The following is a 17,223-nucleotide window of genomic DNA, read 5'->3' on the forward strand; positions in this document are numbered from 1 at the left end:
ATTAATATCACCATAAACATGTTTGTTAGATTATAAAACATTTTTAAGCAGTTATATAATAATCAACAGTTTATATATTCTCATAATTGGTCATTACAACATTACAGTACATATTTATTGAGTTCAGCTAACTTACCTATTATGTAATTGTTCAACTTTTTTTGTGTTGCTTTGTTAAGATTAATACATACTTCATAATGCATTTATTAGCAGTTAACTATGCTTTTTGCAGCATACCCATCTGGAATGAGCACTATGTGTTGTTAAAGTTCATAAAATGTGAATAAAGAACTGTATATAAATACAATGTTTTAGTAATGAAGTATAACAACAAACGTCATGGTGACAGCACCTTTAGTTCCTGGTTAGTCCCCGACTATTGTCCCGTGGCTTTATTTTATGTTTGTGATTTGTTTCCGACAGACACGTTTGGTCAAACTAAGAAGCACAGGCCACAGAAAGACTTCTGCAAATTCAATTTAATAATCTTAATTCTTTTTTTTGTTTTTGCCAGGTGTGCTCTTTATAGCTCTGTACTCAACTCAACTTTACAGGGTGGGGCATCTCATCACTTGCCGGAACAGTGACATGTTCCTGGTGCTCTGGCTTTGTCCATACTTTTTCAGATTTCATTTCTTCTTCCTTAACTCCCCTGTTGGAATCCGGCTGGTGATCTCACCACAGATTGTTTTCATATGACTGGTTCACCTGCGTACCGGGCCCCAGAATGTATTTATGGTCACTCTGTTTGAAACTCTCAATTGAGCATTTTTCCACAAAAAACAAATGTGGGAATGTGATGTACATTCTATGTTTTAGCTAAACAATGTGTAAGAATCACTTATCAACTTTAATAATTAAAAACAAGTATTTCATTCAATGTCAGCAAGTATTTGAAAAAGCTTGTTGACCTGTTTGTTATCTGAAAATAATGGGAACTTAATTAAAAAATAATTAGTGTCTGAGCTTGCAGTATGTTCTTTTGCAGGTCTCCTTGTGATGAAAATTTCAACAGAAAGGGGTCAAACATAAAAATGTCCATTGTACTCTTCTAAGGAGACTGTCCTCATCAAAACACAGCATCTGTCATTTGTTCAAACGATTTAAAATGCTTAACTCGGCAAGCAACCCCTTGAGGAGGTTTAAACTCGCAGTAGTAACAATGGAAGCAGCGTGACCTTTTACAACATTTCAAAGGAAGGACATTATGTTGGATGAATGGGGGTTCAAAGAATGTGACAGAGAGAAAGAGAAAGAGAGAGAGAGAGAGAGAGAGAGAGAGAGAGAGAGAGAGAGAGAGAGAGAGATCTGGGCCAGATAAATAATCCTTGACGTCATCCATGTTTTTTAAAGATCTTAAAAACAGCTTAGTTGGCTTCATATAGGTTACGTACTAGCCCCAATATATTTTTATAAAGGCTCTCTCGTAACTCTGCTTTGAAGGAGTCCATTCTGAAGACAAGGGGCATATATTTTTCTTTAAATCGTCAACTGAGTATGGTAACTTGTCTAGGTTTTTAAAGAAAAAGAGAATTAATGGAAATATGATCTTCCTTTAAGAAGTAAAGTCATCTTTAACCAGTCACACTTGTTCTAGTCTGTTGCAATGTTTTGTTTCAGCTATATGTTTTTAGCCAGACTTCGTGAAAATGAAACAAATTTTGGCTTGATGTTGATTTGACTTTTGACTTGTGAAATATCTGCTGCAATCTGTGTTGCTGTTCCCGCATTGTACATGGAGAAAAATGTGTTTGAGGTGAGGTTGTCTGTTCTGTCAGTTGATAGTAAATCTATCAAAAAGATATTTAGATGAGCTGTGTCATTAAAGTGCACAAACAGCATTGTGGGTCATAAACAGGAAGTGGTTGAACGGGAGTGTCTGGTTGAACTATAATGAAGGTGACTCAGTGGACCAATGTCACAGCCACGTTGCCCGGGTCCAGACCTTTGAATCAACCAACTACTTCACGAGTGTAATGAGTTTATATTTCTGTCTGATATCAGCCACGTACAAAAATAGCTTTTCACGTTTTCCTGTTTTCTTCCAATTCATGCTCAGTCTGCAAGTTCACTCCCAACACAGGTGAGCTATCAAAAGTAGTGTCCATCTTCAGTACAGTATAAAACTGATTTGAGCTGAAATTCATCTATTTTAGACTACATGAGGGCAGAAAAACATGAAAACAAGCTGACAGATACACAACTACCACCATGCGTGCTTATTAAATTATGTCAAACATAACAAATTCCTACTTTCACACGTCAAGCGGATGTGAAGCAACGTTCACATTTATTGAGTTTCTGGCCACCTGATGAATGTAAACCAAATATTCACTATATCCTCCTTTAGCTTGCTGCAGTAGACACTTATTGTTTTTTAGCAGGAAAAGACAGAACGTTAAGATATAGTGTCTGAGACTGACTAACACCTCCTGCATGGGACTATACAACTCAATAAACACAAAAACACAATGAGCTGAAAGAAGATGAAAAGCTGCATAGAGGTTGGTATATATGCATTTGAGGATTTTACATACATTTGGCTTTTCTCGTTTTCTAAAACGAGAAGTGCATTCAAACTGAACTTCATTGCGAGTGAGGAGTGGGGTTGTGTTGTCATTGGTTGATTTGCTTGTATTTGGTCCTGTACATCAATATAATTGATCATGGCGAGAATCTATAGCGAATGGTGGCATGTTCATTAGGGGTGTAACAATACACGTATTTGTATTGAACCGTTCGGTATGAGGCTTACGGTTCTGTACGCATTAAGAACCGAAAAATATGTTTGAATAATACTATTGCATTTGGAAAATGCAGAAGGTTAAATTGTGGCAAATATGTGGTCAACAAGGCAAACCACCCGACATAACAGACATGATGTCTGACACTCCCACCGCAGAAGAACAACATTCTACTGTGGTGATGCATGCTATGCTAAACTAGCTTAGCAAGAAAACCAACAGCAGCACATACTCTACAAACTCTCCCTGCAGGTAGCTGCTCCTGCAGCGATTGTTATATATCAAAGTAAAAAAAGAACAGACTTCATGCTTTTTTGTTGTATTGAACCGTGCCGTATTGAACCGTGACACCCATAATGGTCATAGATTTTTGTGATGAAAGTGCTTTTATGACCCTTTACATTTTTAACAGTGCAGATTATTGTGTATTTTGACTCCTACATGGTGTGGTTTGCCAGATGTGGTGCCATTTTATCAATTTGCACCAGCTAATGTTCATAAAATGTGTTTAATTTGAATGAATATACCTTTTCAAAACTTTACACACCTTAAAAGACGTAACTTAAGCGATCTCTTGTATTTGCTGTAGCACAGCACACCAGCCCTTTAGCTGCTGAATTTACATTCAGGACATTTGTTCTTGAGTCACATCATGCTGCGTATCCATAAGGGAAATAATTCGAGGAAGCATTTTACCCTCAAACAGTATCAATACGATTATTTATTTCCCCACTCATAAAAGCACAAGAACACTCACTGGAATAACACATTATTTTTCATGTTGCATCTTCTGTGCAGTGGTCAACAACTATAATTATTGATTTAGCATAATAGACAATAGTCTTGAATTACCATGAGATATAGTTGATTGAAGGTTTAAATTCTCCTGCATGTTTTGATAGAGCAAAGCAAATCGGGATACGATTAAAATTAAATCAAGTAGTAACCACTTTGATACAAATCAAAAGATGTGATCTTGATCTTGTGAGATTATATAATTGCATACTACATCAATGAAAATCACCAATGAAACAGCACTTTCCAAGCAAGACCGATAATTAGCGCAATATACTTCTTCACAGCAGTTCCGATTAGCTAATCGTCTCACAAGTTGTATGAAAAGGCACAGAGACATGCCAGCAGTAGCAGCAGTATGATGGCAACAGGGGCACTGGATGCTGATTTGGTGGAGTAGATTGTCCTGTCATGAAGAGACTGCGTAGGCCGATAGACGTTGTGATATCCTGCATGAGTCGGGAACATCGTCATCTGGTGGGAAAAAAAGAAAAAGTTAAAGTCTCATTTGGGACAGACTATACACTTGACTTGTTGTAAAAGGCGGCCTCTTTCATTTAAAATAACATTCTTGCACTAGTTATCCTGTTCGAGCAGTACAACCTGTTACAATAGTGAAGGCAGTCGTGCATAAGCAATGTGTCTTGACAGGATATACAGAAGAGACAACAGCCATCACAAAAGAAGCTTTGGAAAAAAAAGATGCCATTTGAATGATGATGACCCACATTTGGGTTAGGTTACTTTCAAGCTGATAAAAGCATTGATCCATTGATTATTTCCATTGATTATTATGTCCTTCAGACAATGTAGTGTAAAAGATTTTTGTACACTTGAAAGTTTGTTATTTTCCAGGCAAAAGTCAATTGCAACACACAGATCTGGAAATCTCTTCTTTGTGCAGTTTTAGTTGTTTTTTTTACCATCTTTTTAAAAAGTCGTCCATTTGCCAAGTAGCAGATTAGGTCAACGCCGTCAGCTTCAACTAACAAAGCACTAGATCATAGTGTCATTGTTATCAAGGGTGATGCACAAGTGAAGTACATTTTGTTTTGGGTTATCCCAAAACAGGGTGCAGCAATTAATTGTGGAAGCTGCCATCATTACCATCAATGACAGTGACTCAATTGTACTGTAGTGGAGAACCAATGTTTGGACACCAGGGCCAATTACTAATTATAAGATCACTTAAACCTGAAGTTAACCCTCATCCCACCAACTGGGGTTCCTTCAGACCCCACAGGTAACCTTTGTCATGTCTCACATTTATTCTATCATTCCAATTTTTCATGACTTTGTCAATCACTTTATTCCTCAGGGCGTCATATCGTTGTTTTCCGTTTCTGTTTTGATTAGTAACTGAAACTGTTTTAAAGATTAAATACCAATGTATTGTTGAGATTTTCCTTTATTTCCCCAACAACAGATATAACACTGGCATTTGTTACGCACACGTTGAATCAGGATTCTGACACACTGCATTTCTGTAGTATCTACCGCTACGCTCAGCATAGTCGTTTTTCATCGACCTGTGATTTCGTGGAACAAACTGCTCTCTTGTAACCTCCAAGCAGGATAATATGCTAACTATTTTGACAATCGTTATTGGTGTTCATTACCCTGTTTGTTGATTATACATAAAATCACTTAATATATAATTCTTATTGTGGCACACCACATTTAAATCTTCAGCACCAAGATGTTGAGAATGACGTACCAGGTTTTGGTCCACCTTGACAGACTCTTTAAAGACTGTCCATACCACCGCTTCATGACATGAAGGGGTGGTTAAGGAGCCGTTGTAGCGGTAGTATTGAGCACGGTTGACATCGCCAAGCAAGTCATCAATGGAGATCGCATCTGTGACGTTAACTTCTGAGCCTGCATGGGAGCCAAAATGCACAAGATGTACTGCCACATTTGTTTTGACATGAATGCAAACAAAACAGTTATTCACTCACTGATGTTATGAATAGCTAAAATATAGCTGGTCAGTTTTTTCCAGGCCTCCATATCAGATGTGGGATGTGTCTACAGAGACAAACACAGTAAATGATGATGAACATTTTGAATATAGGAGTAACACAATCTGCTGCTTGAAGAAATCTACACCACTTGCCTCACGATGTCCTGAACTGCTGCTCTGGGCACTCTTCGCCTGAACAATAAACAGTACAAAGAAGTGAGTCTGTTGTGTAAACAGCACATCTTAGTGTCAAATTTGGACTGCAGAGAAAAGAAAGGATGATTCCCTACCCTAATATGCACTGTGAAAACTCTCCACCAATTATAGAACTGACCACAGGTGGTAGATTTTTATATTGTAACAAATATTCACGAGGTTTGCATTGGAACTTGCATGAACATAGCAGCCCCTTTAATCAGTTTTAAATAGGATTATGACAAATCATTTCACAAAGTCTTTAAAAGTACTTATTCTCATTTAATGTCAGACATACAACTGTGCATGTATACGCATGAAACACTTAGCAATGGATGAGAGGTGACAACATTCTTGTCTCTCAGTAAATGATTTCACCTGATGAGTGAGAGCCCAATTATTTTGGCACCATTTTCCACCCTTCTCTTGTTGTATAACTGCAGTGCAGTATGTATTTTGCTTTGGCTCATGTTTGCCAAGTGTCAAATGTTATATTGTGTTGATGGAAAACATTTACTTGTCATGTCACGACTACAGCACTTGAAGGAACAGATTCTTACCAGCAGCAATAGTGACATCGTATTGTTTTTACCTTGTGACTGTGTGTGTGTGTGTGTGTGTGTGTGTGTGTGTGCGTGTGTGTGTGTGCGTCATCAAGGCCAAATGGAGGGCTGGAGACACACACAAAGTAGCAGGAAATACCACAGAAGCAATGTAGATCTTTGCCAGTTTATATCTCTGTGTCTCTGGCTCAGACCACATTCATCTTAAAACTCAGCCTTCATTTTGATCTCAGCTACATACCTGTAAAGTATTTTGATTGCATCTTGCACGGTTGTGATGCTATCGCAGTGACAAAATCTGTCAACGGACAGACACACAGACGTATAAACACCTCGTAAGTACTCATAACCTCTTCTGTGGCATTTCTCCCTACAGTAGGCGTCTCTCGGGCCATATTTTTGCCATGTGTGTCGCTTTCACTGCTGGTAAGAAAAAATATTTTTTTTTTGGTATCAATAGCAAGCATGGATGTTGAAGTGTGTTCATACTAGAAAAGTGACAAATTACAAACAAGTGTTGAGTGTGTGTAGTAATGCTTTGACTCACAACTACTGACTCATTACATAACTATAGTCTAATGCACTAAATGTTACCTCAATAAGGAATCCCAGCACTGCCAAACCATTAGGAGTCTCTAGTGCCTCTTCCAGAGTTAAATCCTTCCTCTTGTTCACTATGTGCATCTGGACAATGACACAATAATGACATGTAGTATTACACTGGCAAAAACTAAATCTATTAGAAAACCATGCCTTCACTGCAACAACAGAGTAGTTCAATTACCTCCATTGGGTATCTCTTTGAATCCACTTTGTGCTCTGAGCCATCAGACTTATATGAGCCCCAATGGAAGTGGAACTGAAGGGTGGAGTAGACGTATCCCAAACCGCCGCCTGAGACCTCCACCATGTCCTCTTTCAACACACACTTCACTGAAAGTTGAAAATTATTTTCATTATTGATTTATCGAATAAAATGTCCCCCCCAAAAAAATAGCCCCTCAAAATGTTCCAGACCCCAAAGTAATGCCTTCAAATTGCTTGTTTGGACCAACCACGTCTAAAACCCAAAAGATATTCACTTTACTATGAAATACATGAGACATTCACTGATTTGATTATTTAACAATTACTGAAATTGTTGCTGATGAATTATTTTGTGTTTGACTAATAGATAAATCATTGCAGCTCTAATCATAACCCTCAAAAGCTACAGTTAACTTAAGCATTAGTCTTGTTTTGGGATTTGAGTCGGAAACAGCCCATAATATGAGAGAACAAACCTGAGTGGCCTGTGTTAGTCATGTACATGATGGCATGTTTGTCGTCAAACTTTGTAAAATTGAAGGCGTCGAGATGCTCGTCCGACACAGTGTCACGTGTCTCGATGTTGACGGGTGACTGGCGCTCGCCGCCACATTGCGAGTGAGGCAGATTGTGCCAATGAGCCGGCTTGTACTCTGATGGTAGATAGGAAAATGAAAGTGTAAAACAAAATCCTGGAACAGCATTATCACTTTGAAACTGTCGTCAGATTTGTACATACCACAGGCTTCCTCCTCATAGCACCACGAATGACCTAAAGAATAGAAGTCATATTTGATGGGTCAACTCAGTCATAAACACTACTGGTCTATATGCGAGTGTGATTTTACAACTCACTGGGTGATAAAGGAGTTGCAGGGGAAGCGAAGACGTGACGTCCATTAAGAGGTTGTTTAGGCCGATACACATTGGCGAGTCTTGTCTTCATGGGAAACCGCTGAACCTACGAAACAAAAGAAATGTTTATTGTTTAACAGTGAAGTTATTGGGAAAAATAAGGCCGAGTTTTCCCCGGAGGCACAAAAGGCTTTATACAACATTTGTTCACATAAATGTGAAACATGGTACGGTTGATTGACTTAGACGCAAGTAATTAAATGAAGTTTCACTGCAGAAATCAACTTAAAAACAGTCATTTTGGCTCACTGTCTACCCTTTGCAAGTGTTTTACAGACTGGTATGCTTAAAGTAGAGGTCAGAGTCATGCACCTGCTGAACCACCTGACGCACAGGCAACGTGCAGAGAGAGGTGCGCTGGGCTATCGTCCAACTCCTGACGGCTGTCAGGTAGATAAGATGAGGAGAATGATCATTCGTCACTCTGCAACATACAACACGTGACTCAACTATCTGTACAAACCCACCGTCTCATCTTTTGTTGTTGGATTCAACAGAAAGTAAAACAACCCTGATGATCTAACATGATGATCAAAACAGCACACCATGTATTAGTATGTCCCGGCATCATGTTCTCTGGTGATGTTTGCCAGAGGGCGATCAGTGGTCACATGTGTCACAGTTTTTGTGTAATTGCGCTTGCAATAGGTCTTTGCAGTTTTGTTTAACCGGTTCATGGGGAACAGCATGACATGGAAATGAATACATTTTTGCTGGCAGGGAAGAAACCAAGCAAGGCTGCCAGGAACAGCTGGAAATATGCCACAGCAACTCAAGACAGATCATTCCGTCAATCCAGTGACTTTTGTTTACTGCTCGCTTTAAGTGCTGTTTAGGTTCACTGGTCAAAGTAGGAGCTGCAACATAATGGACCTTTATCAGACGTAGGCTGCAAAGGATATTTATTTGCAAAAATCACCTCTTCAAGGAAACAATGCATGCATTAATTGCCCTCTGCACTGCCTCAAGTTTGAGAGGGGGGGGGGGAGCAACTTGCAACTTGGTGTTGAGCAGGTAGTGTAGTGACCGTTGCTTCCCAATAAAAAAAAGTCACTACGGTTGCTGTAATGCTTGTTCTGACGCGTGCCATAACTAACAAAGTCCAGTTTCGAATATAGGCATTTTATTCCTCACATAATCAGAGTTCACCACTTTCTCTTCAGTTATCCATTTTCTCCTCATACCAATAAATCATAACATTTGCATTTGTTGAATCTTCACGGTCAAAAACTGTTTGCTTCTACCTATTAGCAACAACCTGTGTCCAATGACCCCACTGATTATATTACCTGTGGCCTGATTCACACCGGCACTACGCCCCCATGTGGTGGGAGGTTGTACAAAACAAAAACAACAAAATGGCTCTTACAGGTAGTGTGCAGTGGCTTTTTCACAAAAAACAGCTGCTTTCTGCGGCCCCTTCTATCAATAACAGCGAACCAAAACAGTGATGTTACAGGCAGACAGCTAAACAATAGCTGCAGATTCAGGTAATATTCTCTCTAGGGTTCACACGGCCATCTGATTACAAACTGGGGGACTTTTGGGGCTTTTGCTGCTGTAACACTGCAAGTCCAAATACTTTAAATGTTTGAAGGGCCCTTGCAGTCCTCTCTGTGCCGAGGTGTATTAGTAGATTAACTATTGGGTTAGCTCACCAGTTTTTTGTTGATGTTTATTGGCTCTTGAAAGAGTGTCCACACAACGGCTTCACTGCAGTTGGGGGTGGTCAGGGAGCCCATGTACCGATAGAACTTCGTGAGGTCTACATTTCCAATCAGGTCATCGATAGAAATGTTATGGTTCATATCAACCTCTGTGCCTGTGTAAAGATGTAAGACACAAAAAAAGTCATCATCCGGAGTAGTATCACCATACGATCTACTTTTTACATCAACCTCCCCTGCTGCAGATTTCCTTGATGTCTTTCCAAAAATATTCACACTTCACAATAAAAGCACATAGAATGCAAGTACAACGCCAGGAGCATGACTTCCCATAAGAAAACATGGGTCATCAAAGATATCAAAGCACAGGAGCGAAAATAATTTATCCCAGCATCATACTTTCACTCAAATATGTTGGCTCTGAACAAGACTCAGGTTTCGCCAGGATGCCACCATGTGCATGATCTGATGTCTGAGCAAATATTTGAAGCATTAAGGTGCAACGCTTATTTGCATGATTGTTGAGATAAAAGCGCTATACGTCAGGTCACCCTTTTGATTCTCTCACTGTCGTTCTCTCTTTCACATGCGCTTCATCATTGTTCTCCACTCTGCTCGGCCATGCGCACTCTGCTTATACTGAATGGACATTGTGTTGATGTGCAGGCCTACATGCATCAGTGATGATGGCCAGAGCAAGGGTCAACAATCAGCCCATGTTGCACCTTTAACTCTGTCTTGAGACGTCCTTTCCTCTGTAGAGTCACGTGAAGCGACGTCTGTTTCTTATGATGGCGGACGTTGATCACAGCTGGACTGGTGTGACGCAGAGATCAAAAAGTGACTGATGGTATGCCACTGTTGTTCAGCGATACATACCGATCCCTGGAGTGCATGCCACTGCGTTCAGCAGTATATACTGATCCCTGGAGTGGTATGCCCGGAAATTGATCTCAGCACTCCAACTTGAAGGGCATCTCAACTACTAAAATGCATCTCAAAGAGCTACAAGCTAGTAAACACCAGTGTATCCTTTGCGGATTGTATTTGTGTGCATATACATCACTGAATCATATGACACTTTATTTACGTAGTACTTTTCACACAAACATTTGTAGTGCCTCACACAATAAAATACATTAATCCTATAACATATAAGCATGTGTTGAATAAAAATGCATGATATCCTTCTTGTCACATTATGCCACGTTGTGAATTGAATTAAAAGTAAATATACAAGATCATAAACAGTGTTCAGGACAACTGTGGAGGCGAGGAGAGGAATCAAGGATGTACAAACTGGTAAATGAGAACGGTCTTAGGTCTCTATCAGACCAATCACTGCGATCTGCTGCAATAATATTAGAGGGACAAACACCTACCTGTGATGTTTGTCAGGTAAGATGTGAGATCGCCCCATGGTCCCGACATATCTCCATCGTCTGTTGCCTTTAGGGAGAGGACATCAATTATACTTCCATTATCTTGACAATATGGGAATTAACTCCTTCAACGTGCATGCATTTAGTTATTTTTTTGTAAATATTATCTGGAGCAGTCCAGTCGTCAGTGGGTTGTTGGTGTTCAGATGCAGCCATCAGACAACCACTGCAATGACCTGTGATCTTAAGATGTAATAATCTGGCCAAATTTCATAATTGCAACCTCTTTCCAATGAGCAAGCTGAAATTCTGCAAAAATGTTAATATTCTAATGATGTTTTCAAGGCATTCTTTTTAGTGAATGGTTAGCAATCAATAGTTTTCTTTGTAATGATTTGAAATACTGGACATACATTTATGAAAAACCCAAGAGCTGCAATTCCCTCTGAATCCTCCTTGGCGTCCTGCGCGGAGAGGCCTTTCTTCAGACTGACTATGTGCATCTACGAGAGAGTACATGGATTGATAAGACAAAACAAATCAATGCAGTTTATAAAGAGGAGAGGCATGTTGTCTCAGGTGAATGCCAACCCATACTGTACCTCCATGGGATATCTGTGCCCATCAATCATGTGCTCTGAACCTGGATGATATTCTGTATTGCCCCAGTGAAAGTGAAACTGAAGTGTAGAATAAGTTCCATTAAGTCCACCTCCACTCACTTCAACTTCATTTGCCTCCAATATGCATTTCACTAAAGATGGAGAAGAGTGTTTATGTAGTTACAGCCTGTTTTTACAGAAGTTTAACACATTTGATTTGAATGACTTCTCTGTCCAATACTGCATATGGTGTTCTATGCAAAAAAGAACAATGTTGTGTACTCAGTCTCAGTTTGTGTACCTGTATGACCGTTGTTTATGATGGACTTGATGACGTGTTGAGAGGAGAAGTTGACAAAGGTGAAGTTAAGCAGGTGATGGTCAGTGTTAACATCGGCAGTGACGATATTAATAGGAGACTGCCTTTTTTCTCCACAGGAAGCACCGGGGATGTCTGCCCACTTATTCGGGGTGTGCTCTGTGAAAGTCATTAAACTATTGTAGACCGATAATGGTTTTGATCCAAACTGTACCGTCACATCTGTCTGTACTTACCACAGCCGTTATAGCACCATTCACTTCCAGCAGCTGAAACAGAAATATAGAAAATGTACTTTGAAACACTGCAGGAGCCAGCTGATACAAAAGCGTCAAATGTGGCTTTATCAGCATTATGTAATGAAATACTTCCCTGCCTGAGAAATAATAATAATAATCAGTGGTGGTTACTCAAGTAAAATTGATAAAAGCCTACTTGTACCCATTGTTTATGCTGCTTAGTGCTTCTACTCCACCACATTTCAGAGTGAAATGTACGTTTCAGTTATGACAACTAAAGCTACTTTCTACATTATGATTTTACATAAACAAGTGTGAATTACATGAATGTACATGCAGCCACAGGTGAATGCATTCTCACACCACTTCTCAAACACTTGTCCTCCGTGGCTTGATGTCAATGTTACTTTCTGCTGCTACCAATGGGGCCTCCCACCAGAGTGTACTACAAACGGTTCACGAGTTCGGTCATGGTACGTGAATTTGTTTAGAAGTCATGCGCCTGTTTACTGTTGGTCAGTCTAACTGCAAAGCCTTAGTCATGAACACAAACCTTCACGCCACACTCTTGACATCCATGACAACTTTTAACCTCCTAAGACTAATACTTGGGTTACCAAAGTGTAGGAAAATATTTGTTGAAATAGGTCAAATGATCCAATATTACACAAAAAAACAATTAGTAAAGTCAAAACCTGGGAGAAATTTTTTTTATTTTTTTTTAAATCATGTCAAGAACCCTCAGTTCCATCTAGTGGTCCTCTGGGGGCCTACAACTCCTCGGTTGGGAACCACTAAACTAAACGACCACATCTACATCTGGTTGAAACGGGCAACACCTTCACCAGCTACAGGAGCAAAATGCTGCTCATGTGTTGTTATTTAAACATCAAATAATGTGGCACAAAGCCATTCAGTTATCGTTACTTTAAGTGCAACTTCACCCCCAAGTTTGAGCCTAACTCCACCCTCTGTGTAATTTAGAAAAATGTTCAAAAGTGGGCAAGGAGCTGAGAGATGAAATGACACCCACGCGCCGCCGCTGGGAGACTACTTTGCCGGGAGGAATGCGGATTCACCTGGCTTCCTTATGTGCCCATAGCTTAATTTCCAGTCCACAGTAAGGAGAGGACAAGCTTGTGCTGGGATTCTATTGCTACACAGTGAATACTAAAAAAGTGAAAACGATAGTGTGGGGAGAGGCGAGCAGGAGGGTCTAAGTGGAGCGCTTTAACATCCTTTTATTTCATGATGTAGACTCAATCTCAGATTGGCATTGCAAGATTAGGGCAGATTTAAAACAGTAAATGGTGTTTTGAGCCATTCTCAACAGTGAAATGTAGATTTATAGAAAAAAATATTAAGAAATGTCTTTATTAACAGATGAATGTAGTTATTCTTTAAACTATGATATTCCGATTCTGAATTTGCAATGTAAAGATATAGTGGAAAAATATCTCCCCAGGCAGAGGATAAAGTCTCTCTCTCTCTCTCTCTCTGTGTGTGTAGTAAAAGCCTGGATGGCTTTTCTTTATTTACTTAGCTGAGCCCGCCGGGCGTGCCCTTTGCTAGCCCATGAAAGCTCATCTGCACTGCGTTCATTCGGCGGTATCTTGTTTGAGGATGTGTAGCGCCCATCCTCCAGATCCCCCCCCCCACCCAGATAAACATTGTTATCTGTTGCCGTAGTTTGCACTATTAGCACTGTTAGCTGCAAGCCACTGGCTAGGCTGCCACCGTGTAGAGAGCAGTGTGGAGTCAATAGATATGACTTCTGAATTATGTCCCTGTAATAGAGGAAGCGGCAGTTTCAGGACCACATTCCTAGGACTTTTTTTTGTAGCTAAACGGACAGTGAGCACAGTGATTTTATTAAAATAATGTAACATGATTAAAATGGTAAAATAATAAGTATTAACAAGAACTAGACTTATGCCGTACGCTTAAGGCTTTGCAAAAATTAGGGTCCTAAGCATGCGGCCCTTGGACTTTGGTCCTGAAAGTGCAGCTTTCTTTATTCCAGGATATATGCTACTTAAAATCAGCACCTTTAAAAAAGCAAAGCTTTTGTGGAGAATTTCAACACTTGTGTACTTTTCCTAAGTAAAGTATCTGAGTACTTTTTCCACCACTGCAACAGGTACCAAGATCAAGAGGCCCGTGTTGGATCATGCGGTGTGGTGGACAACTTTAGTCAATGCGGTTTTTACAAAACTTTTGTTGATTTAATATGCTGGATGCATTTTAGGTTGCTGAACATAGGTTGTTCAAGTTCAAAATTCCCACAACAGATCCCTCATATCCTAAATAAATTGCACATAACCCTCAAACATTATACATAATATACAGAAATTGATAAAGCTCACGAATTACAAATGTTTTCATTTAGTGACAATTGATGCATTTTACTCACCACATTTTACCATTGCCCCCAAACTCAGAAACAGCAGAAGTAAGGAAAGATGCATCTTTAGGAAGAAAAGGAAACCGGTTATCAATCAAGGTTTCATGAAGTCTTTTTCTCAATGTCTGAAGTAACTTTATCAGACAGAGAAAACATCTCTATACCAGCCTCTGTGATGATTAAGCAAGCCCACCGTACGCTACGATGTATAAGTCAAAGGATATCAATAGGAATACAGAGCTTTTCTTTTTTCAGGTTTAGGTCTGGACATGGAGTCAATCACCTATTTCATGCAATCTGCGTTACAGAGTCCATCACTGACCTGAAATCCCATTTAAATGCACTATATTGAAGAACAAAAACCTTTATAGATAAAGCAATGCCCTTTGGCAATTCATGCGTTAGAAGTCTGACAAACACCCTACCTTCCTGGCCTGAGTCCCTCCAGATTAAACAAGTTCATCAGTGAGGAGAAGGTGAAAATGTGTCCCATGTATCCATCAAGTCGGTTATAAGGAGGAGGAGGGACACACAGTGGGAGGGAGGTCCTCTGCGTATATATACACAACACCAAACCAGTATGGGGGAGACACGTAACATGACTGCCGGTCTCTGTTCCTGACATTGCAATCAAAATACAAATGATGAGAGCAAGTCAATGATCTGGTAACATATAAGGGTTTACTCAGCAAAGTAAAGATAGCTCAATGAATCGTGCTCCAGGACACAGCACCCAGGTTTCCATACACTACACTGACTCAATGTATGGCAGCATATTTTATGATTATTTTGTATTTATTTTTAAAAGAAGAGTCTTAGTTTAAATGCAAAGCATGATTGTTTTTCTAAACTTCACTTATGATGAAACTTAAAATCATCAATTTGAACCCTGTGAAAGGAAGTGGTATTTGACACCTCCGTTTTTGTGGTCATCACCAACAATGGAACACAAATGAACAAAAGCATAACCCGGATAAAAGGATATACTGAAATTTACTCCATCCCTTTGAAAACATAGGACACAGCTAGACTAAGCTTTTAATTCACAGGTGACCCTGCAAACTGATACCTTAGAAGCTAAATAAGACTTGGTCTTTACACAATTGGATTATATCAGGCTTCAAGCAGCCTATACAAGCCATTGTAGGAATGTTGACCATAAACTGCAGTAATGTGAGATATTATACAGTTTGCTGAGTCAGTGCCATTTGTTTCATTGCACATACGACTACATTTCAACTGCTCAATCCTGGGAAATCTTGAAGGTAACAGAAGTTCAGGTTGACACATCAAACATGAAACAGATACTGTGCGGGAAATTGTTACGTCAACATAAATACACACACACACACACACGCACACACACACACACACACTGGTATGGTTAACTGATTGATCCAAATCAATCCTTAGAGCCAAGACTCAATCGACTCACCTCACTTTCTGCCAGAAAATTAATATTTGTATTTCCCAAAATGTCGGAACAATTCATATAAATTGATGACAATGTGTTTTATGAAAGAATTTAGCTTAACATGAAAACATTGACACTTCAACATCACTCCATCATTCTTGACAGAGAGAAAACAGCCTTTGTACAAGTCAGTGTTTATTGTAATTGTGCCAGCGTTTACACACACACACGACTCTGTAAATGAACCCACACAAGTTTCCTGCCTTTCACCACATCACTCATGTATTCAGGCCCTATCTGGGTTTGACTTCCCAAACACAACACACCTTTTCCAAAACAACAAGGACAAGCTGGTAGGCAGGTTTATGTTCAGTGAATTGACACAATGGAGAGACAGTATGTGTGAAGAACAATCTAGCAGTGGTGGGCCGTCAGGGCCAGCTAAGCCTTCTCTGCTGGCCTAAACAGAATCACAAAGTTATAGCTATTTTATAATTTAATGTGTGTTTGCCGGCAAAGGCAAAGGCCGTAGCTCAGTAGGACAGCACAGAAGGCCCATATAAAATGCACAGCCCGCCACTGCAATCTAGAGTGTATGAATGAATGAATGAATGACTGAATGAATGAATGTATGAATGAATGTATGAATGAATGTATGAATGAATGGTTAAATATGAGTAGCATCAAGGCCTAAGATAAGCTGATGATACATTTTGTGGTTGCACTAAAGTCAGTATAACCTGTATCAATATGAAGCAGTCAAAAGAACACAAAGTTCCAGCTCTGTCTGTGGTGATTGAACAATATATCTTTCCTCCTTTTTCTTGCCAAGTCACTGACCACTAAATAAGAACTTTGTTTTTCCTTGACACAAGACAGACGTTTACCATAAAACCTTCCCGGCAGGAAACCTTGGTCCGTGAGTTGCAGATTTCAGAGAGTTCCCTGTGCTGTCTGGAGAGAAACACTTTGCTTCATCTGAGCAGCAGCTGCAGCTCGTTAACTGATCATCTTGTGATTGGCTGGACAATTGACTTCAGCAGTTGTGGTGGTCACAAATCTTTTAAGTGGCACTTCATAAATGCAAGTGTCAGTTTGATTTGTCTGTGTATATTTCTTGTGAAAAATCACTGATGCCTACAAATATAAAATGAGTGCGACCAGGGGGAAAAAAAGATAAGATTAAAACAGATTAAAGAATAAATAAAAGG

General features: G+C 39.6%; 1 protein-coding gene across 2 annotated transcripts; it reads right to left on the minus strand.

Moving 5' to 3' along the window:
• Positions 1-3,444: 3,444 nt before the first annotated feature.
• On the minus strand, positions 3,445-17,167 carry LOC116381215 (carbonic anhydrase 4-like). 2 transcript variants are annotated; one of them, XM_031843175.1, is made up of 17 exons: positions 16,900-17,167; positions 14,608-14,662; positions 12,192-12,224; positions 11,938-12,114; positions 11,637-11,788; positions 11,448-11,537; positions 11,035-11,101; positions 9,644-9,807; positions 7,926-8,031; positions 7,810-7,842; positions 7,547-7,723; positions 7,048-7,196; positions 6,858-6,947; positions 5,659-5,697; positions 5,501-5,570; positions 5,257-5,420; positions 3,445-4,013 (listed from the first exon to the last, which is right to left on the minus strand). In XM_031843175.1, the coding sequence occupies exons 1-17, from the start codon at positions 16,900-16,902 to the stop codon at positions 3,849-3,851; spliced, it is 1,734 nt and encodes a 577-aa protein (XP_031699035.1). In that variant the 5' UTR covers positions 16,903-17,167; the 3' UTR covers positions 3,445-3,848. The 2 variants fall into 2 exon arrangements, with proteins under 2 accessions (XP_031699035.1, XP_031699036.1); XM_031843176.1 differs by lacking the exon at positions 16,900-17,167 and adding an exon at positions 15,024-15,104.
• Positions 17,168-17,223: the final 56 nt, after the last annotated feature.

This window comes from Anarrhichthys ocellatus, unplaced genomic scaffold (assembly GCF_004355925.1).
Source record: "Anarrhichthys ocellatus isolate YVR2014 unplaced genomic scaffold, GSC_Weel_1.0 scaffold4, whole genome shotgun sequence".
NCBI classification, from domain to species: Eukaryota; Metazoa; Chordata; class Actinopteri; order Perciformes; family Anarhichadidae; genus Anarrhichthys; species Anarrhichthys ocellatus.

What these genes read in the sequence shown, in the direction of transcription:
- LOC116381215 (XM_031843175.1), bottom strand. An exon ending in GGCACAGATATCCCATGGAG is followed by an intron (nt 11,538 to 11,636) that starts GTACAGTATGGG and finishes ACTCTCTCGTAG; the next exon opens with ATGCACATAGTCAGTCTGAA. An exon ending in CTATGAGGAGGAAGCCTGTG is followed by an intron (nt 7,724 to 7,809) that starts GTATGTACAAAT and finishes ATCTACCATCAG; the next exon opens with AGTACAAGCCGGCTCATTGG.